General features: G+C 31.6%; 1 protein-coding gene across 3 annotated transcripts; it reads left to right on the top strand.

The window, feature by feature from the left end:
• The first annotated feature begins 1025 nt into the window (after nt 1–1025).
• Nucleotides 1026–24981, top strand: LOC129946367 (zinc finger protein 467-like). Of its 3 annotated transcripts, none has more exons than XR_008781571.1 (8): nt 1026–1725; nt 14557–14664; nt 17554–18029; nt 18131–18314; nt 18384–18604; nt 23379–23550; nt 23624–23944; nt 24004–24981. XR_008781571.1 is itself a non-coding variant. In XM_056056522.1 (8 exons), the coding sequence occupies exons 2-7, from the start codon at nt 14566–14568 to the stop codon at nt 23885–23887; spliced, it is 1416 nt and encodes a 471-aa protein (XP_055912497.1). In that variant the 5' UTR covers nt 1026–1725; nt 14557–14565; the 3' UTR covers nt 23888–23931; nt 24004–24981. The 3 variants fall into 3 exon arrangements, 2 of the variants coding, with proteins under 2 accessions (XP_055912497.1, XP_055912496.1); XM_056056522.1 differs by having other exon boundaries at nt 23624–23931; XM_056056521.1 differs by having other exon boundaries at nt 23624–24981.
• The last annotated feature ends 1585 nt before the right edge of the window (nt 24982–26566 follow it).

The raw sequence follows: 26566 nt of genomic DNA, 5'->3' as shown, positions 1-26566 counted from the left end.
TTGGACCATGGGATGGAGATGTGTCGTCAAGACCACGTTGGTCATTTCGCCGATATTTTCTTCCATACCTGAATAACAAACCAAAATTATCATAATAAAAAGAAATGATAATAATTTTCTAAATAATTTGTGTTTTATTCAAAATCAAAATTGACCTAAATTACGCCACCCATTGTATAAAGCAGTTCATGTGCAGTTAATTAAAGTAAACATTGTCTTAACTAACGCTTAAATTTAAGCACAAATGAGGTGGTGATCAAGATTTCCTAATATATTATCTAATATGTTCATTGACATTTTAGATATGGACTGCTAGTAGCCAACATCTCGTTGGTGTTATTCCTTAACATAACCATATCCCTTCTGTAAGTTCAGCGGAAATAGGAACAAACTTTTGAACTTGGATTTTTGTATTTTGTCAAACTTTAGTTGTCTTTGTTTCTTTGACAAACAACATTTTTTGAAGCAAGGAAACAACAGATACGTTTGAAAATGAATAATTTTTTTCGTCAAACCTTCAAGAGGCTAACCACACTTAGTAGTCCATATCTAGTATGTCAACGATTTTATTCATTAACATTTTTCCATTCCATTTTTGTCGTTATCTTCATAGCAATTTGATTATGTTTTTCTTAATCTTTCTTATATGAATTGAATTGGCAAGTTTATTTTTCTAAGATATCAAAGATGTCTGTATTCTCAGTAATATACCAAAAATGTCTCACTTTTGCTATTCGAAATCTGAGAACCGAATTTTTTCAATTCGATTTCTCAACAATTCTCCATAGCACGTAAAAGGAAGCTAAAAACTATCAGAAATCTTAAAAAGCAACATAATTTAAAAGCAAAACCAATTTTTCAAATTGGAATTAAAAACGTGTAAGACTACCATTAAATTAAACAAAACAAAATCTACTACAATTTATATCACGTCTTTTTGAACCCACCCCATTGCATTCATCGAAAAACAAAACCAAACGAAAGACCTTCGTCAAATCATACGTCGTCGTAGGTCATTTGCCACAGACTGTTTTTTTTTCATTTATTTTTTTGTACTCTGTGTGTTGTCATTTCTTCAATTTATTACAATAAAGTGTTTATTTCTTTATAAAAATTATCAAATTCAAAAAATATATTACCAGTTAAACAATTAATTATATAACAGCAAGCTTTATATCATGAATTTAATATGTTCTCGCCTGCACTTAAACTAAAGGAAACCAATGAGAAGAATTTGTCTATCAATTAAGACTTAATTTATGTCGCACCTATTTAAAAATGTAGTGATTTGATTACCTGCTAATTAGTGAATTTTGTTTTTTAACTTTTTGTTGTGGAAATGCATATAATTTGTTGGTATTTCAAGCAATAAAATTACTATATATCATTTGTAATGTTGTGAATTGTAGTGAAAATCTAAAGAAAAAGTCTCCAAATCCAAATCGAAACGATACGAACACGAAGTTTCTCTACTTTCACCACTTTCTAAATTGAATCTCGCCCCTTTGTGTCGCGCCGCGCCGTGCCGTGCCACCTGACGCTGAAGTTGAAGCTAAAGCTGACGCTGACGCCTCAAGCCCAATAAAACGCACTTATTATTCGTTTTTCATCAGCGAACAGCAAACCACGATCCACAAACACAAGAAGAGCTTAAGCTAGAGCTGAAAGCTGAAGCCAGAGCCGTAGTCGTACGCGTAGCCGTAGCCAGAGACTTGTTGGATACACGTTAGTATTAGATTACATATATTACATGAAAACATAAATATGCAATGAGTAAATATGTAAAATAAATATAATTTTTTCTTCCCAACTCCATCCAAAGTATATCTGCATTTTGTTTTTCGTATTTCATTGCTCAACATCTCTACTTGGAACAAAATACTTGTTTTTTTTTTTATTGTGTCTTGAGGTTCTTTTGGGATTTTTTTTTTCAGTAGTGAGATGGATTCAAGTGCCTTCCCTTTCGCTACAGCCAAAGCAACAGTCAACAGACAGAAGTTCAGAAACAGAACTCATAACCGGTTCGATGCAATACGGTTACAATCTTTTCGATTCCATGCATTTAACCTACATTTTTACCCAACCAATTGTTGAACTCTATGTTGAATATACCCGGCACACACACCTGCGCCCCTTGCTAGGCCCCTCATTTGAGCCGAACGAGAATGAGAATGCGAATTTGCGTGCTGCAGAGTGCAGCCTTCATCTCTGTTGGGTCGGTACTCGGTCGCAACGGGATTTGTGTTCTTTGAAGAGAATCGTAGTCGTAGCTCTATTAATGATTTGTTTGGCAAAGCCAAAAGATTGTCGTTGGTTTTCCAAATACCTGTCTATTCCCATTCCCCCCCACTGCCATTGCAACTTGATGAGAAAGTGAAACTCACTTTTCATGATTTATAAAATTGTTCATGGTATTGGTAGAACATTGCCCCAAGAAGAAGAGTTACGTAAATATATTGTAGATAGGTAGGTATATGGAGTAGCCAACTAATTTTAATAAAAAAGACAGTCGCCGTTGTTATCAGCAGCGCCAAGTTTATTGCCTTTGCGTTAAATTGTATCTTCTCTGCGCAATGAGTTTTTAATCGGTTTTAAAGTTTCACTTAAATCTTTTGTAATTTAAATTTAATTTGCATTTGAGCGACAGGAGTTTAAGGTTCTATAAGTTTTAATTTTTTTTTTGTTTCTGGAATGCATCTTAAACAACAATTAAAAGCAGGTAACACACATTCCTTAGGTACTTTATATTAAATGAGATAAAAGATGATGTGTATGAGTACCAATATAATGTAAATGAGACTAATTAGATTTTTTTCTTATAAAAGATATTTAAACAGCGCCAAGATTAATTGCAACTTCTATACCTACTGTATAAAAAAAAATTAGTTGTATTTGCAAACATTGTTTATTTTGGTGAGAAAATATATAAAATAACTGTCACTAAAAATAATCACAAAAAAGTGATAATCACCTAAAAATGGATGATTTTGTATATTTCATCGACAAAAGAGTCTTTTATAAAGTTTTTATGTACAAGTAATAGAGTAACGATAAGAGCACTGATTTGTTTCTTACAGTGCGAAAATAGTGGATAACTTTTATGAATGAAAAAAAGGATATTGGAATAATTATTTGAAAAATCATTTTTTTAATTCGTGTTTTTGAATTAATAACTAATGGGAAGAATCCAGTAGTGTCTTTGAGGTAGACGTTGATGTCTTAGGAATCCAATGTATTTTCATTTTTAAAAGCTATTGTGTTTCATGTTCTGCATGTAGGTATATGTATACTATCTCCAGAGTTCTAAGCTTAATTTCTATGTGTTTAAATTATTCACTTCCCTAAGGAAATTATTGGAATCCTTTAGATTTTTCGAATTAAATATGTTTGACACTTCTCCTAAGGACTCTAGAATATAAATCACTGATGTTGGATTAATCCGCTTGGCTTTTGAAGATTTTGAATCTCTTTGTAAGAAAAGACAACCAAATGCAATTTAGAAGAAGTGGTTCCTTATTTATTAATTCAGTTTGAAGAAGATTAAAATTCCTGAAATATATTGTTATGCTTTTAAACTAATTAGAATATGATTTAATAATAAACTTACTTTATGGTTAAGAAACCAAGGATTAAAGCACAAATTAAAGATTATTAATGAGACAAAGTATAATCAGTTTGGATTGAATTTGTAAGATTAAGTTATAAGTAATTCAGCACATTTAGAAAAAAGGGTGTAAGAAAGTTTGAAAGAAAATGTAGTAGAATAAGTTACAGGGTGTTGACAGTGGCGGTAACAACATGTTTTTAGAAAGATTTGTGTGTTTGTGTATGTATTTTCGATCTTACGTCCGTACATTCAAGATACTTTTTTTTTTGTTGGCCAAAACTTGAGAACCTCCAGAGATATCCACTTGAAATAATTTTTGTTTCGCAGTGGGTGGTTAATTTTGGGATTTGGTTGACCCGAAATATCTCGCGAAACAATAACGATAGCGTCTTCAAATTAATTTTATATTATACATACATTGTAACGTTATACCAAAATGGTATACATTTTGAAAATAAAAACAACTGCCTTTTTTATAAATATTTATCAAATCGCAAAATTTGCGAACAAGAAATGATCTTAGCTTTAAAATTATTTTATGAATAAAAAAAAGGTTTTCACAGTTGGTAACAATTTTTAGAATATTAGAATTCATAATTTTGTTTGCAAAAAAAAAATGTAAATACCAATAAAAATCGAGTATTATTAACCATTAAAAATATTGCCTTTAAAATAATTTTATCTTTCAACAAACATTTTTTTTAACGTTCGTTTTTTACAAAAATAAAATTGACAGTTCTAAGATAGTGGTATTCGTGGCGTGATGATAAGTGCTTAGGACTGTCATGCCATAGGTTCAATCCATGACTGTGCCATCTAAAAAAATTATTGAAATATTTTTTTATTTAGCCCAAATTAGCTATTTATAATTTACAAAATGATTATGATTAATATATATATACATTTTTATGTTATTTACAATGGCATTGGCGTTTATATGTTTTGTTGCTTTTTTAAATATAAATCTATCAGTCTGTTGCTTTACATTGTTTGGTAAATCGTTAAAAAGCTTAAATCCTTTGTAAATTAAACTATTTTGTGATCTTGCACTTCTGTATGATTGCAGTCTTAAATCCTCTCCATTTCTTAACAAAAACGGTTGAACATCTCTTACGTAACGAATATGTTTTGACAAGTATTTTGGTAGTAAATTATTTTTAATTTTGAATACAAAAAATAAAACATTGAAATAAATACGCTGTTTAACATTCATCCACATTAAAGTATTTAACATAAGCACTATAGAAGTATATTTACTACATCTAAGTATTGCACGCATAGCTTTATTTTGCAGTTTTTGAAGATTATTCATTGAACTTTCATTGATTAAATATAAAATTGTAGAGCAAAACTCAAAATGAGGTTTTATTATAACATTGTAAATATTTATAGCGGTAATAGTGCCTAATTTATTTCTAATTCTTCGCAAGAAACCTACTTTTTTGCAATTTTCTTTACAATATACTGCACATGAGATTCAAAACATAGTTTATAATCAATAATGACACCTAAGTACTTAATTTCTACTACTTGTTCTACTATTTCTTGATCAATTGTTACGTTAACATTAACATTATCATTTAAAACAATACATTTAGTTTTTGAAACATTTAGTTTAAGCTTATTAGCCTTAAGCCATATATTTAATACTTTAAGGTCTTCATTTAATAGTCGTTCGCATTCCTGGACTGTTTCAGCTTCAACAAACAAGAGTGAATCGTCAGAAAACAAAGCAAGCTCGCAATTTTTAATAACTTTGTTCATGTCGTTGATGTAGCAGTTAAAGAGGAGTGGTCCCAGTATTGAGCCTTGAGGGACTCCCAGTTCAATCGGTTCAATTTCGGATAATACGTTGTTAATTTTGGTTTGTTGAGAGCGCCCCAATAAAAAAACTTCTAAACCAACCAAGTGCGGAGCCCGTTATTCCGTAATAGTGCAATTTATCAAGCAATATATTTGGATCGATTGTCTCAAAGGCTCGTTTGAGGTCAAGAAAAACACAAACAACTTTCTTACCTTTTGAGATAGATTCTTTACAACTTATTAATACCATATTTACAGCAGATTCGCATGAATGTGATTGACGGAACCCAGATTGATTCTCGATGATGATTTTATTTTCATTCAGATATTGTGAAAGTTGCTTATAAACGATTTTTTCAAGTACTTTTTCATAGACCGGTAATGAATTAATGGGTCGAAATTCTTCACACTTTAAAGTTTTTTTGATTTTCTCAATAGGTGTCACAATAGAATTTTTCCATGTTTGAGGAAATTGACCTTGTGTTAATGATACATTGATTATTTTTAACAACGACTGTCCGACTACATCAAAAGCGTCAATAAATAATTTTGGACTTAGTAAATCACTATCTTTTTTATTGTTTAATTCTTTAATTGTCTTCATCAAATCATTTATATTAATTTCATTAAACTTGAAAGGATTTTCAACAGAAAAGTCTATTTGATTAACATATGGAACATTTTCAATCGTATTATTTATTATTTGCACACTATTGATACAAAATTTATTAAACCGATTAGCTAGCTCTTTGTCATCTGTGATAAATTCACTATCGAACTGAACTTTTGTTATTTCACTTTTTTTTCGCGCAGTACTAACGATTTTAGTGTTCTCCACATAGCTTTTTGATTAGTGCAGTTTTCAAGGGATCTTTTTATAAAATTATTTTTCGCATGATTAAGTTCTTTAGTGTAAGTATTTCGTATGTTTCTAAAATAACACCAATCATCCAAACTACCTGTAAAGATTGCTTTACTTTTCGCATTATGTTTTTGATGTTTGAGCGCATTCAAATGTTGATTAAACCACGAATTTTCTTTTTTACTTGGATATTTTAGCGTTTTAAATTTAATCAATACCATTAATAATTTATTTTGAAAATTTTTCGCGTACTGGTGTATATCATTAACAACAAGAGAATTTATACCACTTTCTTCAAACGCTGATAATAAGTTGGCTTTAGAATATTTTAAAACTTGTATTTTTTTAACTTTTGCTTTGGAAAATTTTGCTCGCATTGGGAGTTTTAAAGATATAGCTTCATGATCTGCGATATCAAAATCACCACTAACATTAGCCACTAAATAAGATAAATTTGAGACGACATAGTCTATTAAGGTTCTAGATGTACTTGTTATTCTTGTTGGTTCATTTACTAATTGTGTACACCCGTTTTCAAGTATAATTTTGTTGCAATCACGCCTATAAATATTATTTTCATCGAACCAGTCAATATTAAAGTCTCCAACTATTATAAGATTATTGTTATCTTTCACCAAATTATCCATTAACTCATTAAAACGGTCACAAAATTGTCTATTAGATGATGATGGAGATCTATATAAAGCAGCGATTACAAAAGAGCAAAAACCACATCGCACTTTAACAGCAAGACACCAAATATCCATATTCACTACTAGTGTATATACTTGTTCACACTGCAGATTTGCATTTACATAAATAGCGACTCCACCTGTATGCCTAGATAAGCTATCACATCTAATAAGATTATATTTTTCAATATTAACTTCATTATCTAAATTAGCCGTTTGGATTCGGCTTAATGCTGTAAGTCCCATCCATCCCTGACAACATTACTCGCACACAGGAGTTGTTGAGACTTGTAAGTCACTAGGCCCTAGTTCTCAACAAACTGTTGGCTTATATAATTTATATTTTTAGTCTAAGAGCCTGAGTTTTTGTTGCAGGCTTATGCTTGCCAGACGCATTTTAATATTTTTTCAATTTAAAACCCTCTTAAATTGTTTCCTATAACATAACTTTTCTCCTGATCTTAAGGGATGCATTTAAAAAAAAAACACGTTATGAGCATTTTTAATTAAAAAATTCATTTAAAAAATGATTAAAATGCGTCTGGCAAACAGAGGGCTGCAACCAAAAAGTCTTGGACACATATTTTTGTAAGTTGATAAGTTGAAAAATGCATTTTAAAAAGCTTATAATGCGCCTTGCAAGGAGAAGGCTAAAAGTAAAACGTCTCTTGGACACACATTTCTGTAATCAGGAGTTTTTTTTCGGATTTTTTGATGTATAACTCATGTGGTCATGTGGTTATCATTTGAACATAGAAATCTGAAAAACGACTTGCCAGGCGGTTGAAATTGATATAACGGTGCGTATCTACACATTTACGAGTATATAAAGAAATTTTTGTTATCACTCTACTCCCAAAATTTGCTGCGGATTCTAGGTCTATAATAGGCAAAATATGTGGAATTCGTTCTAGGACTCAGTTCAAAAATGTCAACCTGTGTATGTATGTATATATCTTTAAAAATTATATTATAGCTATTAATTTATTATTTTGCAATAACTTTAAAGAGGTTTTTTCTATGACCGAAACATTTTAATTTCACTTTTCTATGATTTTTATTTTGCGAACAGTTTTGGAATTGCTTACAGTTTCAGAACATCAATGTTTTTTTTTTCAAAAATATGTACATAATTTTTTAAATTGGCAAAAATTGGAAAAAAGTTGCACATTCTTTCAGTGTTTTTTTTTTTTAACTTTGTAAGCCAATTGAGGCAATATTTTTTCATTTGTTTAAAAAGTATATCTTGAACTTTAATATATGTACATATTTATGTATATTTTTCTGTTAGATTTGACTCTTTATTTATACACTAAATTCTCAAACTCAAAAAATTGTTCGTACAGGTGATTCTTCAAAATAATAGCTAAGGTATTTAAAGAAAAACAGATTTCCAACCATTCTTTTTTCAATTTCGGTATTTTTTATTATATGAGGATGTGAGGATGCAACAAATTAGGCAAAGTAGGAAATCAAAGGTCAAAAAATTGCACGTACAGTGATACCAAACTTAATTATGTATATACATGTAAGTTTTAGTAACAAGTGTGATAACCTTTCGCTTTTATAACATCTTCATAGAGATAACTAGTTTTGAAGTGACTTCCGGCGAAGTTTTGTTCCATTCTTCCAATATAACGGCTTTTATCTGGTTTTATTACTTATTTTTGATTCTCGGACCTTTCTTCCTAAATAATCACAAAGATGCTCAATGGGATTAAGTTCTAGGGTTTGGGGAGGATGAGGCAATTTCGATTTAACATTATCCTTTACTATCCTTGATGAATGTTTAGGATCGTTGTCTTGCACAAGTAAAAAGTAGTCTTAAAGGCCAATTTTTAAAGCGCTGGCTTTCAAATTTTCTTTTAAAATTTGTAAATATTTGTTTTTATCCATTGTTCTTTTTAAAAAAACTAAATTTCAGACACCATTGGATCCCATAGCTCCCCAGACCATAACATTTCCGCCTCCATGTTTCACCGTTGATTGCAAATTATTGACATCTAATGGTGTGTTTTGTTTCCTTCACACAAATCTGCGACCGTCTTGACCCCAAGACAATAAAATTGCTCTCGTCAAGGAATAACACATTCTTCCAAAAATCATCTGGTTTCGAAACGTATACATTCGCATAGTTCAAGCGTTTTGAAACTTTTGCTTTTGAAATATAGGGTTTTTTTTTGGTAACGTGTGACCATTATATCCTTTTGAATGCAGAAAGTTCCGAACAGTTTGAGGGGGGCTTAGCGATATTCCATCATTTGCTTGAATGTCAGCAGCTATCTTAGGAGCACTTAACTTGCCACCAGCCTGTACCATTGTTTTAATTTTTCGTTCCATATGAGCGTCTAGTATTTTTTTTCGACCTCTTCTCGGGCCAATTCGAAGCTTTTATTTTTCAAATAATTTTTAAATACATATTAAACTGTAGACCGTAGTCTACCAATAGTTGACGATATCTCAACATAACTTTTTCCGTCGTTTAAAAATCAGTTTTCTTACTTCAAGAGGTACTTTTTTATGAGAAGCCTCCATTTTCAAAATAAACTTCCCAAAATTAAAAAAAAAAAACAATTGAAAAGATCAATACACCACGACATACTGAGCCTAGATCTCTCAATATCATTACAGTACACAATTTACATTTCAAAAAGAATCGTTATTTCCATTTTGTCAGAGAAGAAAGCAGTGTACGAACATTTGTTTGATGTACGAGCAATTTTTTGACATTCCTGCCAAAATTCTACTAACGGTAAAAAAAAAACAATGAGGCAAAGCTCGAAAATTTTGTTACAATTTTGTTGCATTTTTTATTATACATTATAATTTTATCAAATAAAGTCAATAAACCCAGATTTGTGGTAGGAAGTTCATAGTGCAAGGGTAACCTATTTATTTTCAATTGCTGTACGTGCAATTTTTTTGATGTAGTGCAGAAATTGCTTCAATTCGTAATGATGTTTTTGGGAGTGAATTTGGTATATTATCGCCTTTGATGGAATTTAAAATGTATGTATATTTAAAATTTGAAATCAAATTCTAGAGCCGAAAGCCTTTGCTGCTATTTGCTCTTTACACATTTTAATAACAATTTTAATTGTAAATTGATATTTCAAAAATAAATAAATAATAATTTAAATTGACAGTTTTTTCTAATAAAATATTACTAAATTGGTTTAAGGTCTCCGATATCTCCATAAAAAACTTCTAACTTATATTTTTGATTATATACAGTTGTGTTCATAAAAATAGCAATGCTCTCAAGATAATACAAAAAGGCCTTTAATATCAACGTTATAATATATTTCATTAAACTTCTAATAACAAACTAAAAGATTTTATTCATAATAACAGAAAATAAGTATTATCGATTTTTTACCGTTAGCCTTGTCACAGTAAAACCCGTTTTTAAAATATATGGCTGTTCATAAAAATAGCAGTGCATGACAAAGTACTGGATCTATTACTTAAGAAGTAAGAAAAGCTGTAATAAGTTATATGAAAGTATACAAATAATGTTAGCTTACAATTAGTACTTTGTTGCATAACCATTGTTTTTTATGATGCTTCGCATCTACGTGGCACCGAGTCCACTAAAACCTGACACCTCTCGACTGGTATTGCGTTCCACGAATCACGCACTGCTTCCCACGAATTTTTTGAATTCTTGGGTTTTGCTTTATGAACTGCGTTCTTAACATCCCTCCACAAATTTTCGATCAGGTTAAGGTCGGGGGGATTGAGCGGGCTGCTCCATAACGGATAACTTCTTCTGCGCAAACCATGATTATGATTTTTTTGACATATGCTTTGGGTCATAATCTTGTTGGTATACCCAAACCAACGGCATTTCCTCTTTAGCATAGGGTAACATAACCTCCTCGAGAATTTTCACATACTCGGTTTCATCCCTTATACCCCCGATGGAATTAATAGGCCCGACGCACGTCGTTATATGAAAAGCAAGCCCATATCATAATTTTTCCTCCACCATGCTTCACTGTTTTTATAGTAATCCGTGGATCGTTTGCTGCATTTTGGGATCTTCTCTCATATTCTCGACGACCCTTGGATCCAAAAGGAACGACTTTGCTGTCATCGCTCCACAGAACATTCCTCCATTTCTCTTTTTCCCAATCTCTATCCGCTTTAACAAACTTCATTATCTTTGCCACATACCTTTTCGTCAAGAATGGTACCTTGCGTGGACTTCGGGCTTGTAACTTCGCTTATAAAAGACGTCTTCGTATTGTGACAGCGCTATTTTATTTTGGTAGTTTTTTCCCTCCAAACGCAGTTTTCGAATAAGTTTTCGAATTTCTTCGGTGCAGTGTCTTGACCGTCCCATTGTTTATTTTTGAGCTAATATTTATTAATTTTTTATATGCTAGTATGTTACAAATACTTTAAATAGGGAACTATTTACCTACCAACAAATAAAAATAAAATCAATTTTTAACCTTTTTAATTATAAAATCAAAAGCACTGGGACCCTACTATGTAATTCGATTCTACAATGAAATTGCTCGAATTCGAAAAATTGGTACCATGTATCTATTTGACTACTTTCGAACCAACGAGAATCGAATAGTTCTAGTAGTGCCAACTAAATTCTTATGAACTTTCGAATAATCGAGAAACTACGTAAGTCGAAAGTAGAATTCAGAACAAAGCAAAATCGAATATAATCACTCTAAATTAAATCTGTTTGCGAGCGAAATTTTGTTTTTGTCAAAGTGTAAGTAAAATGTTGAATATGATTTCCATCTACCACACCAATTACACCGGGAATTTGAGATTTTTGCCAAAAATAGCGTTTGGACTTTCGTTTCTCTTCCTCATTCATTTCAAAATTCATCATCAGCGGGCACATGACTCTTTCGATTGAAGTTTGCTATGCAAATCCAGCGTTCTTGTCACCACCGATTTGGTTTTGGTAACCTCCTGTTGCCGAAAAATTAAATGGTGCTGATAACTTAATGATAATCGAAACAGCATTTTGTCTTCTGCGAGTAGTCATGTCGGATGATATGGTGTTAAGTAAGAACATAAATCCGTCTTTAGAAAGACGATAAAAGAATATATTTTTCATTAAGAAACTATTCAAATATACCGTACAAACCTTTCCTCACTCAGCTCCATTATTTTGGTATTATCTTTCATTCTTCTGAGTTCAGTTTGCTCATACTGTTCTTTATTTCATTGAACCAAATTCCAACGGTGTCCATTTTTGTAAAATTTATTCCTGTCCAGAAATTGTACGTATTATTTTTGTTTTTAAAAAATGTCAAACAACTCGATACTTGTTCGAAAGTACACATTTTTTTGAAAACAAGTTGGTATAACCGGCATCCGATTCTACTTTCATACGTAGTAGGATTTGAAAGTAGAATCGGAAATGAGTTTCGAATAGAATCTAAAGTAGAATCGAGTTGCATAGCAGGGCCCCTGCTATTTTTATGAACACTCTATATCCACAGAGTTTAAAATAATGGGTGTTCACCGGGAAAAGTAGAGTATAACTTTAAGCTAAAAGTCTCTAATATGAAAACGAAAGACCGTTAGATGCAAGTAACATGTTAACTTTTTTTGTAAGAATTTCTGTTATTTAAATAATTGACAATTTAATAAAATTTGACAAGCACTGCTATTTTGATGAACACAACTGTATGTAGTTTTCAAATATATTAAAATGACAATATGGTTTATTGCTAAAAATACAATTTCAAATTTGTAAGCGCAACAATAGGCAATTATAAGTGTGGATCGCCCTTTCTTTTAAAATAAGAAACAAATAAACAATACAGTGTTTGAAATTTCTTGGTTCTATAAACTCTCGATCTTTATGGAATTAAATGTTCGAAATTAAATCATGGGGTCAATTCGAAGGTCCACTTTTTAAGATAATTCAGTGACCAAACGTTTGTATGGCATGTTGCGTCGCACATTTGAACCCATTTTTCTTCCAAATGATTTGCAATGATAGGAGTCATAAGACAATCACAAATTATTGGCTTGTAGTGATAGCAATTAATAATAATGTTGGAATAAGTTTTGGATTTAAAAACAAATGGTCCTTCGGAAGGCACAACAAATCAAAGAATGATTTTTTTCGGTCTCATGACGATTTTCATTTTGTCCAAAAACGACAATTCTGCTTGTTAACATAGCTGTTACGCTAAGAACGTTGTTCTGTTGCCAAGAGTTGTAAAAAGACACACTTTTGATGAACTAAATGTTACAAAACACTGCTTGTTTATAATGTTCATAAATTCGTTTAGAATTGGACATTAAAAATCGTGATGGACCCGAACAAGTGCACCGGTTTGATCTTGTGCACTTCACCTCAATTTAACTCTTCTAACCAACTACCAATTGCATGACTGAAAATACAGCATAATTTAAAATATAATTGTACAATCAATAACCTTGAAAGAAACCTTTTAAATTATTATTGATGATCATGTTTGTTAATTCTATTTATTTTTAAAATTAGCTCACTTTATAGTGTACATATATCAATCTTATTATTACTTGAATAATAAACTAGTTTTTGCAAAATTGCTAAGAATCATATTAAAGTCTTGAATTAACCTAGATTTTGTAGGCTACACAATCTGAGTAAAGATATCTTCTCTGAATGTGTTAATCATTTTCCATGTAAAAAATAAGACTCATGAAAATCGTAAACAGAAAAATATTCAAAAATCATTTGTTCATAGATTTGTTGAAACTGAAATAAAATATAATAGTTTTCATTGTTAAATATTTTCTTCTGTTTAAGCTATACCTAAATTATAAAGTAATATTTATTGGAAGGACTTAATTAAAGCTTCATCTTTTTTAAAACCCGGTTTAGTAAGATGCTCTTTCTGCAATAATTACATATGAAAGGTTTTATACACAAAAACAAAAGTCAATGGAAAAGCGTTTTGTATGTCTTTGGTTTTTTGGTTTTTGCTAGACTCCAGGCCTTTGATATGACGGTTCTTCCCACTAACTACCATGCCACGGATACTACATTCCATCCTACCCAAAAGCTAACATCTATACAAGTTGATCGCTATTTGGAACTTTGTATTCATTATGAATCATACCATCGCGTTATTCAAAATCGGTTCATTGCACAAAATTGTGGTTAAGTTAGATTGGATTCTTTCTAAAATTGTTGAATTTATAAAAGTATTAAAAAAATACCATGGGCAACGGCCTAGTCACTGATAAAGCATCGGTTCCCATAGATAAATCAAAATCAAGCATCAGTGAGCGCGGTCAGTGGACAGATGGAGAACTCTCGAAATATAAAGTGTGCTGTTATCATGTGTTCTTTGTGTCTGTTGTTGTTCCTCCTCTGACCTTCTGTCTTGTATTAATGTCTTGTGCACGACTCCTTAGAAATACAAAGTCACATTGTGTGATAGTTACAAACTGGGATTTAGACCTCCCTACTGTCTCTAACAATATATTTAAAATGCAGAACAAGTACAAAACACGCTAGCCGTTTTAATATTTTATTTAATTTCCCTCTCTTTATTGTTATTAAATGTTTATATATTTTTAGCATAATAATAATAAACATTTATTTTTTTCAGATCGTAAAAATGAGTTTTTCTTCTTTTCCAACTCATTACGCTACCAACATATCAACGAATCCAGTCGGTCAATTTGCAACTTCTAAGTTCACACCTAACATACCTCAGGTAAATATAAAAAACAACTTTGACTTATTTGCTCGAATACTTTCATAGAAACAATATTTACACCGATTGCCAAAATTATGTGAACAAAGTTTAATTTTTGTTAATTCTGTCTTACTTTCACTTGTTTACTGGCAAACAATCTTAAATTTTACCAATTAATTTGAATTTGTCATTTTTAAAAAGTAACCAAAAGGTTGTCATGATTTTTAAGTCCACGTGCTGCAGGTTTTATGAAATGTTTGCCTGACATTTTTCTTGAAGAGTTAAAGTCCCTGGCCATATTATTAAACGCACTTTAGATTTTATGCAAAATCTTAATTTCCAGCTATTTTAATCAGGTTTTCGAATATTGTAATGCATTTACTTTATTTTGCAGAACATAAACTATTTCATAGAAATAAAGCAACAGATTTAAAGTTGTGTTGTTGTTGTTGTTATTATTTTTGTAATTTTTTTTTTTTCAATATTTTGTTGAACCTTCCTTTGCTTTAATAAGATTTTACTGTTTTCTGCATTTGTGGGTGATGATTCCACACGAATTATTTTATTTTTATTTTTTTAAATTTATTTAGTTTATCTATCAATAAGTGACCGCATCTTTAGCTACTTCTCTCTTTATTAGCTCCCACACGCTTTCAAATGGGTTTATAACAGGGCTGTTTCCCGGCCAGTCCAACAGAGGGATGTTTTTTTTATAATAAACACACACTCAAGGGGATATTACTACCCTTATTATGCAGAGGCACAGTGTGAGCACTAGGAAGAGGAGAGAGGGTTTAAAAGGAGATGTCGGTGCACATTGGTTTTGAATTCCTGAATATTGCAATGATTAGGAAAGACAGAGTGTGGTAACGCATTCCACATTCGCGTAGTACAGCTAAAGAACGAATCTCTGTATTTGTAAGGGGAGGAATGCAACTGGCTATTTCACTAGAGCATAAGCCGTTAAAATAACGGTAAAAAAGGGTCAGGCAAGAGACCTTACGGCGATGTTCAAGCGAAGTAAATTAACTTATGATGATATTATCATCTATCAATTTAAATGCTCTACGTTCAATACTATCCAAGAGGCTTACGTAAGTTGCAGGAGCACCAGCCCAGATATGGGAGTTATACTCAAGCTTTGGACGTATGTAAGTCTTGTAGTAATAGCCAGATCAGAAGGGGTGGAATATTTCTTGCATCGCCTAAGGAAACCCAAACACCTTGCGGCATTTTTGGCGACATCGCGTATGTGATCATTCCACAAGAAGTGGTTGGTGACACACATACCGAGAATATCGAGGTGTTCAGTCTCATTGATGCAAGTGCCATCCATGGATAATGGCAAAGGGGGTATATCACGCTTTAACGATACAAGACAGCATTGGGTTTTCGAAGCATTAAATTCCACGCGGTTTTTTAATCCCCATTGAACAATGCTGTTTAGGTCGGAATTTAATGAGCTTATCATATTTTGTCGTTCCAGTTCCACATCCGAAGAAGAGGGACGTGAATCTGAAAACGAATATGAAAAGCTAAGAATACAATCGTCAGCGAAACAATGTATTGGAGATAAAACAGAGCCCTGGGGCATACTAGCATTTATTTTATGGTTTTCAGACTTGTATCCATCCAATACTACTTGTATTGAACGATCCGAAAGATAATTACTAATCCAATGAAGCAGGGATTCATAAAAACCGAATGCACGCATTTTCGATAAGAGAGCCTGATGCCAAACCCTATCAAATGCTATTGAAATATCAAGTGCAATATTCCTACTTTCTCCAAAACGATGTAAAGATTTGCTCCACTGTTTGTTGAGATGAACCATGACATCACCACTGGACCTATTGCTAGGTATTGCCGGTCATTAATAACTTTCGCTCTTCAAGTTTTTTCTTGAGCTGATAATTAATCAGCGTTTCCATGACCTTGGAAAAAAGGGACGTAAGTGCAATCGGTCGGTAGTTAGAGGGTGAGGAAGATTCGCCTTTTTTGGGAATAGGCTGGACAAGTATGGGCGTTGCAGGCCTTCCTGGCTTGTTTGAACTTTTTCCAGTTTTCCTCAGTACGGTTTGCTTTATAGCAACGGAAACTTACCTCTTTGGCCCTAATAACCTCTTTACAGCTCGCATCGAACCATGCGTTTTCCTTGGGTCTGATACTTTTAACCCTGTTCGGTATAAAAATTCTCGTTCCCAGGAGAATTAAACTTGTGATCATATCACCGCTGGCGTCAACGTCACTATCGAGGAAACATAGTGACCAGTTAAAGATCCTGAAGTAATTATGGAAACCGTCCCAGTTGACTTTCTCGTATTGCCAAACGGTTCTCTTAGGAGCTCTTTCTTTAACTCAATAGTTTTGACATTTGTTGTTCCTTGTTGAGGAATTCTTCCCTCAAATAAGCTTTATGGACCGGGCTCTGTGGCATGGATCTCCATCTTGCATAAAAACGTAAACATACATCAATTCTTGAACGTTTAAAATATTGCGTATAATTTAATAAATTATAAAAATTCTGCAGTGCGTCTAATAATATGGCCAGGGACTGTAAGTGCCACATTTGAACTTATACGCCTTAATGACATCTTGGTGTATGAAGTGGCTATAATTTTGTATAATTATCCAACTTCCGAGTACTTCTTAATTTTAGCCTTTTCCAGGAGACAAAAAAACTGATATTTTTTGGCTTAATTTGATTTTTCATTTTATTAAAATGAGATTAAGTCACATTCTAGAACTTTGGTCTATTTTCTTACAACACATTAACTGATCATATAAGTAGTATATTTTTTTCATGATGTGTAAGTATGAAATGTTTCTATTATTTTGGCCATATTTTTAATTGTATTACATTAAAAAAGTTAAATTTTTTTGAAATATTTTGTTTTTGTTTTATAGTTTATTTCAGCGCCCGATGGAAGTCTACATTATGTTCGTAATGAGAGTAACACCTTTGTTGCTCCAAATATTCCTCAACAAGGAACAACAAATGAACAACAAATACAACCATTGCTTACAATTCCTATAACAGTACCTGGAGCTAAACCTGGCGATGCTCAACAAATAGTACATATTCAAGTTCTTAATCCGAACATAAATATTACTCCGGTTCACCAGGTGCCATCAAAATATCAAATGGGACCGATGCAATTACCAGTACAAAACCAACAGCCTACAGGTACTACAGTTCTTACTGTAGCATACAGCCCTCAAGACAATAAATTCTTAACAAATCATGCGTTTCCCGAGAATATGACAGTTGTGGCAGCTGTTCAACCGCAAGATTTACACCTTTTAGCACAAGCTCAAATTGCACAAACACCTACAAATAAACCAATGGATCAACCTGCCCTACATTCGAACGAGCAATATAGGTAATTTTTTTTGTTTTTGTTTGAATGAATCTATTACAAGTTCTATAAAAATCAGCAAAGCATTAATTATTTCTTTTATATACTTGCCTTGTTTATTTTAGCGAAAGTATCACTATCAAACAAGAACCATCAAACGAATGGGAAAATGTTACAGTAGCACCAACAAATCAAACTAATAATGGAAACTTTCAACAGCAACAAAATAATAATAATTGTACTACGCAGTCTTCATCTGTGCCTTTGAATTTACAACCTTATTTAAAATTCAACTCGACTCCAGTCAAAGTAATATGGAAATATTATTTTATTTTTTAAGAATCTAACACAAAACATTTGTTCTTTAATTAACTGTAGTTTGAATCTGTTGAACAAACACCTGAAGAACCAGTGAAACCCAAGCGAAAAAGAAAAACTAAAAAAAAGCCACCAAAAGAGAAGACTCCAAAACCTGGACAGGTCTTAATTGCAAAAGCCTCCGATGGAACTACGTTATTTTGTTGTCCTGAGTGCCAAATGGCTTATCCAGAAAAAGAAAATCTCGAACAACATTTGACTGAACATAAAATTGAAAGGAGGTAAATTTTCAAAAAAAAAAAAATTGTTTCTTTAGGAATTGCCTTAAAAGGTTTGTATGTAAAAAAAATTAATTTGGCATCAAAATTCCACCAGTTAGATTTTGCATAATTCAAAAAGAACTCAATTTTTTTACTCTGATTAAACTAAGGTTTATTGCTGATTATTATTATTATTACTTTTATTAAATGTTAAATCAATTACAAATTTAATAATTACTTAAACTAGAAATTTTTCTGCCAGGGCTATCTACTAAGGAAGTTAAGTTTTTAATTGTAAAAGATAAGATATGTACATAAATAGGTAGTTATTATTGTTTTTATTATTTTTTTTGTTTCTTAAATAGTCATTGTATACCAAATTTATGTTGTCAAAATTTTCAAAAGATGCTGATTAAAAATTCTCAAATGTATGAAACATTTTTTTGGGAGGATAGGACATTCTTAGAGGATGAGTCAATCCATTTTTACACCGATGGCTCTAAAACCAAAGAAGGGGTTGGTGGAGGTGTGTATTCTGAACGACTGAAATTAAGTCTCTCATTCAACCTTCCCAATCATTGTAGCGTGTTCCAGGCGGAACTTTTGGCGATTAAAGAAGTCTTGTCTTGGCTCAAAGAACACGTGATATCAACATCTGATATCCGTATTTTCTCTGACAGCCAGGCCGCTATCAAATCTCTGGACTCTGTCTCTACAAACTCCATAACAGTCCATAACTGTCGATCATCTCTAATGGAGATGGCGCAACAGTTTAATATTCACCTTTGCTGGGTGCCGGGCCATAGAGACATTCCAGGTAACTGTAAGGCAGATGAACTCGACAGGAACGGTACAGTACAGCCCATTCTACCACGTTTGGCAAGTACTGGCATACCAATCGCTACTTGTAAACTGTTGCTAATGCAAGACGCTGCGAGGAGGGCAGGCACCAGGTGGAACAACATCTCCACGTGTCAAGCCACAAAAAACATCTGCCCTGGATATAAAACGTTCGAGGTGCTTGCTCTCACTAAGCAGATCGCATATAAGCTCGATAATAGGTGTCATAACCGGACACTGTCTAATAGGAAAGCACGCCACGAGACTAGGCGTATTCTCAAATGACTTTTGCAGAAGCTGTATGGACGAGGAAGAGGAAGAAACGGTTCTTCATCTTCTCTGCACATGCCCTGCTCTAGCTTAAAAACGCAAGAAATACCTAGGAGAATTCTTCTTTAACGATCTAAATCATATCGGTATAATCAGCCTCTCACGTTTCGTAAGGGACTCAAGCTGGTTCCATTGAGCTTAGGAGGAAGCCTCAAGGTTCATGTGGTATCACAATGGGCCATTAAACTGGCCTAAGTGTGTCCGTTTCCATCTTGGACAGCCACTATAACCTAACCATGAAACATCAGGTGTACACTTTTCGTCACAGAATTATGATAGTATTAATTTGTTGTATTAAGCTGGAAAACAATTAATATTGATTATTCCTCAGCTAATTTCTAGAAGTCAATTAATTTGGAACTTGTTTTCGGTGTTCAATATTTCAATTTATTCAAATAGACAATCTAAACTCCAAATTATTCTAGTTAAGTAATTATAAGCATTCTTTAGTATGAGGAAAATGATATTTCTACCGTACCTTGTTTATCCGCTGACAGAATTTGAACTACAGAATTAAACTGAATTTTGTATTATCAAAGAGGATGGACAAAAGTTTATTGGGCTTGCCCTACCGAGCACCCTAAAAAGAAACCTATGAGTTGGCTTAAATAGGCGAAGAAAAACATTTGGCAAATGCGAACAGTTTTATATTTTATAATTTTATATGAATGATTCATCAAGATATAAAGTGTTCACATTGTATGATGAATCACTACGTTTTAATGTCGAACTCAACATCAAAACTACACGGATATGACACGCGCACACATACTGATCGTACGACATCCTGTTGTTGCTATTCTAGATCAAAAAAGTAGAAACAATCTGACTTGATTCAACATTTTGTTGCAACTTTGAAAAGTTAGTACTGGCGACAATCTGTTTTAGATGCTTAAATTTGTTTCAGCTGAATAGTAAAATTTTGTACTGTTAAAAGAGAGTACTTTTTTTCTAAATATACTTCTTCAATTTCTATGGTTTACCATTTTGTGTACATAATTTAAACTGGTGGCCTTGAAATTCAACATCAATTGTGGTTACAAGACACAATTATTTCCATTTATTTAATAAGCTAGTTCGGATAAAAAAGTATAATTTTCATACTGTAAAGCAGTTTGTATGGTTTATTGGAAATTAGTCCATTCAATTCCATTGAAAATAAACCCCATGTTTTAACTTTACAGTCTTGAGTTCATGAAGTACTAAGGCTAAGCTTTGCAAAAACATATATTTCTTGGGTAATAGGCAGACTAAAATGAAAATTCTGCTTTTATTGGAACAGTATGGAAAACTTGCTGTAATACTGTGACCAGATTTGACTAAGCTTGGCAGTTCAAGTTTAAAATGCTAATCCAAATTAAGTTAACTGTGCTTGGCATTAATATTTTTCCAGATTATTGGTTCTTACTGACAGTTTCTTTCTATTACCACTAAACTTTTATAGTTAAACAATTATTTGATTTTCGTGAAATTCTGATTTGATTCAGTATTCGTTTCCAAAGTAGTAGGACAGGAATAGAAAAGCGAAGCACATTTTGGGCGTATCTTAGCCGTTACTTGAGTTGATGTTGGTTTTAAATAAATTGGCCATTTGACGTCCTTACATGATCTTTCAAGTCATAATCTTTCAACGTCTCTTCTCACATTTCGCTTTCTTCAAATTTCTGCACAATTTTGGCTTCCTTAGTGGAATATAACGACCATAATCATGGCTTAATGCGCCCATAATGTCTACGTTTGAATCACTACTTTTGTACGAAGTTTCAATCATTTTAACGATTTTTTTTTTTTGGTTTAGTTTATTCATCAAACAAAGTTACAATAGGTACTTTAGTGATTGAAATCAATCATGTTGCAAACAGTATTTGTTTCTCTTAAACACCTGGATATTGGTTCATTGGAAGCATACACAGTTCTATGACATGGAACATTAAAAAATGGTTGGTTTCCCAATTAGAGCTAAAATTTGTGAACAATCAATATGATTTGCTACTATGTCACGAATGAACATAACCTCTGTATACTTTCTGCGAATGTTAAGAGGCAAAATACAGAGTAATTTACACCTCGTTTCATATGTAGGAAAATCTATGCCCCATTGAAGTCTTTTCACTACAACTCTCGTAAATCGTTTTTGGATCTTTTCGATTTTAAATGAATGAAGAAAATATGAAGGATTCCAGTTTACACTGCAGTATTTAAGATTAGACCTTACAAACGCAAAATATAAACACTTTAAGGTGTGTGGATCGGAAAACTCCTTTGAGTTTCGCAATATGAAAACTATCATCGAACTGCCTTTAGCAACTAAAAAATCTACATATATGCTTTACAAAGTCAAGTTTTTTATCAAAAATTTTAAATGTGAGCTGTGTTCGACACGCAATAAATTATTTTATAGAATAGAAAGTAAAAAAGATTGTATGATTCCAAGAGTTTGCTAATAATAAAAATGTGTTTCTCAAACAAGCCGTTCAAATTCTATATTTAAAAATGATACCACAAAGGTTAATAAGAATGGTTGAGATCTACACTTAGTCCAAAAAGTCTCATACAGCAGCATAAATGTATTGTTTTTTTTTTGTTGAAAAAAGTACAAAGAATAAATGTTAAAACCAAAGTGGTAATATTAAAAAAAATGAATTTTTCATTTACCTTTTTACCAAATTTTAAAAAAAATGTGATTTTCAAAATTCCTGTATATATTGTTATAGTAAATACTTTTCTCAGAATAAACAAAAAGTAAGCTGCTGTACGGAGATTGTTTGGACTATGTGTATAAGAAAATCGTTCTGCATTTGTTAATTGTTACGCTATTACATTTATATCTTAAACTGTTTCTTTGAAATTCATAAGGTGATATTCCCTAACTTCAAGAATGCGTTGTTTTCGATGCAAGTCAAAGCCCCTTACTTATTGAAAAACTTGAACATTTTTTACTTCAATAATTTTCTGCCCAAGAATTGTCTTTTCATTTACCAGATTAATATTTATTTATTTAATATTGAATGCTCTGATTTACAGTTCATAAAGATCTCCTTTAGGCGCCAGTTATAGCTATCATTTTTGAATCTATATTTGACGGTGTTTCCCCTTGATTAAAAAAAACTGTAATTACGCATTTATTTTTCTCTGAAAATGTAAATATTTTTATTTTCCGGACGGAAATTAATTTCCTGAACAGCTAATACTTTTATATTAAAAAGTTAAACGAATTGTTCCAAAGACATTATTTCCAATGACAGATTTCTCTCAGCAAAAATTTGTCGGTAGGTTTTAACCAGGAATTTTTTTCATTGACAGACATTTTTAATGAAAGCTATAAACGACTTGCCAAACAAATTCCAATGTTTGTTTTCAATGATGAAAGCCAATGATAGATATAACTGGTGCGTTAAAGTCAATAAATTTGACGGATTGTACATATATGGTTTTTAAATTAGAAAAATTTGTAGTGTATTTTTAATGCTACTAATATAACATTACTACAAAATATGTACTTTAAATTTTAAAATGTTATTATTATTTTCTTACATAAATTTAAAGATACTAAAAAAGATTTTTGTCAGAATTTATTAGAAATGTTATTTACCATCTAAGATAAAAATGATTTTTAAACTTTCAGATATATTTGCGACATTTGTGGAGCTGGTTTAAAACGTAAAGAACACTTGGAAAGGCATAAATCTGGCCATAATCCCGACCGGCCATATATATGCAGTATTTGTTTAAAAGGCTTTAAAAGAAAGGAACATTTAAATTTACATTTTGTTATACATAGCGGAGAAAAGAATGAGGTAAAATTTGAATTTTGATTATATTTGTATACTCAGCCTAATTGTTTTCTTTTTTTTCAAATTAAATTAACAGATTTGTGGAGAATGTGGGAAAGGTTTCTATAGAAAAGACCATTTAAGGAAACACGCCAATTCACATGCAGCAAAACGAATAAAAGAAGAACTTAACGCAAAATCCATAAGTTCACTAAGTGATATTGAATTGACAATACAAAACCAAATTAATTCAGCGCCGGAAATTGTCACTGACAACAATAATTGTTCAATATCAATATCGTTAGATGTCGATATGTCTGATAAACAAACAGATACGCAAACAATAACTTTGCCGCATTAGTTTACAACAACAAAAAAATGATTATCTTCTTGTTTTATACCTATGTAATAAAATATGGTTTGGGATCATTGTAATTTAAATTTAGAGATCAATAATATATATTTATTTTTTATTAGGAACAATTTATACAACAAACAAACAACAACAAAAAAAACGTTATTCAATACGCTTGAGTGTTATAATTTTAAGCAATAAACAAAATTATTGTTATATTTCCGGGTCAAGCAATTAAACAGCTGGTCTGAGAAAAACGGTACGGTTAAGTCTACGACTCTACAGTGCTTCCGTTTCTTTTTTGTAAGCAATTTTAATATAGTTTTATTAATTCCTTAACCATTGCTTAATTCTAACTCAAAATTACATTCCAAAAAAGATAACAATTCATATAAAATAATAATAATTTACGCATGCGCAGCTCATAGTTTACACAAAAACAAAGTTTTTAATTTATTCTCTGAGAATTACATAAACGAGTATATTGAAAATAAAAGTTTTGTGTTTATATTTGTAACTGTCCTTTAATTACATAAAGGTTGTATTTATTCTTAAAACCTTAGAAGTTTCTTTTGTTAACTTTTTTGTTTTAAATATGAACTAATTTTAAACTGCACATTCCTTTTGTTAATTTTTTTTTTAAACAAACTCAATGAAGCAATACAAAACAATTTGTTACATATCTTAATAAATATTAACAAAACTTTATTATGATAGTTTATGTGCCTAAAAACAAATGTTGGGTATAATACATGATGATGACACAAATTGAAAACAATTAGAATTTCTTTTACAAAATGTAAAACAGAAACTTTAAAACAAAACAAAATATATTTTTCTACTAAATGATAGTGTATATCTGAAGAATGAATTTATAAATTATAAACAAAACAAATCGAATGGATCTTACAGAGAACGAATAAATTTTTAAATAAATTGGATTTATTTTTGAGGCAAGTGGTTAAACTACTAAATCTATCATTGTATAACATGACAAATCGTTTTATTTTCCCCTTTTCTAATTTATATTGTTACTGTAGTAGAGAAATTAAGTATTATTTTATTTATAGTCGTTTTAATAATAAAAGCAACTTGAAGCAGTCATGAATTTTATTTATTTAAAAATTGTATTGATTTTGAAAAGAAAATCATCCTGGAAATTGGGATACACATTAAAACCATATTATTCAACTATTCCTGTATGCAGATAGAAGTAAATGGAATATTAAATTGAATTTTAATTTTGAATACCAAGTCGAGACTTCCGAAATAAAAGACTAACAAAAAACATACTTTACGAAATTATTGATACAACTTTTCAGAAAAATTCAGAACTGAATGAGGATACTCGTAGCCTTCAAGCAACTTTTTTTTTCCATTGAGCATTGTCTTTGAATCTATTTTTTTTACAACTTTCTCCGTTTGTACCTTTGTATTTTGTTGTTCTTTTTCTTAAGACTTTGGCACATGAAAGTTTGATATAAGAAATTAAACAGAGGTAAAAAATCGTTTTACAAAACTGAACCTGCAAAGAAATAAGTTTTGAAAAAGTGAAGGTTCGAATCTCAGTGACGATAGAAAAGTTGTTTAATTAATATGAACGAATCTGATGATCGGTTGGCGCCTGTGAACGATATGTAATTCCACCTTGTGATAGCACAATGAAGTTGTTCTTGTAGTATTTAAAACCCACTAGAATTCTAGACATAACCCTGGTCATTGCTCACTTATTAAATTCAAAAATGTGAACGGCTAGTTGTCAAAAGCACAAAGCAATGGCTGAATATTTTCAGCTTTGAAGGAAAATAAAATACATTCTGTAGATTTTCATCTTAGATGAAACAAAAGTCTAGACGATATATAAAATGTGACGTAGACAAAATATTCCTAACCATATGCAACTTACTCATGCAGTCGAAGTTTCACTTAAATAGCAACATTTGTTATTCCTAGCTAGAGATCTCCAGTTGCGCACTCCAAGTCGGATGAGGTCACTTCTCACTAATATGTGCCGGCTGACTCGAGGTCTTTTTTCCAAAGTTTTAGGTTTGCTTATTTGAGCCGAAAAGGTAACTATAGATGAAGTAGGAAGAAGTCTAAAACTGATTGGAATTTGTTGAAAGTGAATTGAGATATAAGCTAAGACCTTAAAATGAATAACGAGGTTGGTAGTTCTTCAGGGTCATTTAGTAGGTACCCGGTATCTGTAATAAATTTGAATGAAATTATTGAATTTTAAATAATATTAAATGTATATTTCACCTATCAACAACAAATAATTCCACACAATTACATTACATGCAATTTCATTCAAACAATGTGCCTATGTACATACATATAAATATAATATATGCCAGTAAAGCTTAATCTTTACACAAACCTAGCCTCGCTTGGTTAACAATGATAAAATGACACCTTAATCTACTTTCAACAAACATAGGAAATTATTTTAATTATACGACTAAGAATAAGCAAATAAAAATAATAAATGAATGTACTCGAATCGTATCGAGTAGAAACAAAAGTGTGAGTCACTAAAATGAAATTTTCCGCCACAACGCAGCCACATAAAGCCACCATCAATTTCTCTGCTATCCAATAGTAGGTAGATATCATATGTAGTATGTAGTATGATGATGATGATGAAAGACCGAGAGCATCTCAAGCATTCGATGGGAAGTCATA

This window comes from Eupeodes corollae, chromosome 2 (genome assembly GCF_945859685.1).
Source record: "Eupeodes corollae chromosome 2, idEupCoro1.1, whole genome shotgun sequence".
NCBI lineage: Eukaryota > Metazoa > Arthropoda > Insecta > Diptera > Syrphidae > Eupeodes > Eupeodes corollae.
This window is presented reverse-complemented; position numbering and strand designations above follow the sequence as displayed.

What these genes read in the sequence shown, in the direction of transcription:
- LOC129946367 (XM_056056522.1), top strand. Translation starts at nt 14,566, where the DNA reads ATGAGTTTTTCTTCTTTTCCAACTCATTACGCTACCAACATATCAACG. An exon ending in TCAACTCGACTCCAGTCAAA is followed by an intron (nt 18,315 to 18,383) that starts GTAATATGGAAA and finishes AATTAACTGTAG; the next exon opens with TTTGAATCTGTTGAACAAAC. An exon ending in ATAGCGGAGAAAAGAATGAG is followed by an intron (nt 23,551 to 23,623) that starts GTAAAATTTGAA and finishes TTAAATTAACAG; the next exon opens with ATTTGTGGAGAATGTGGGAA.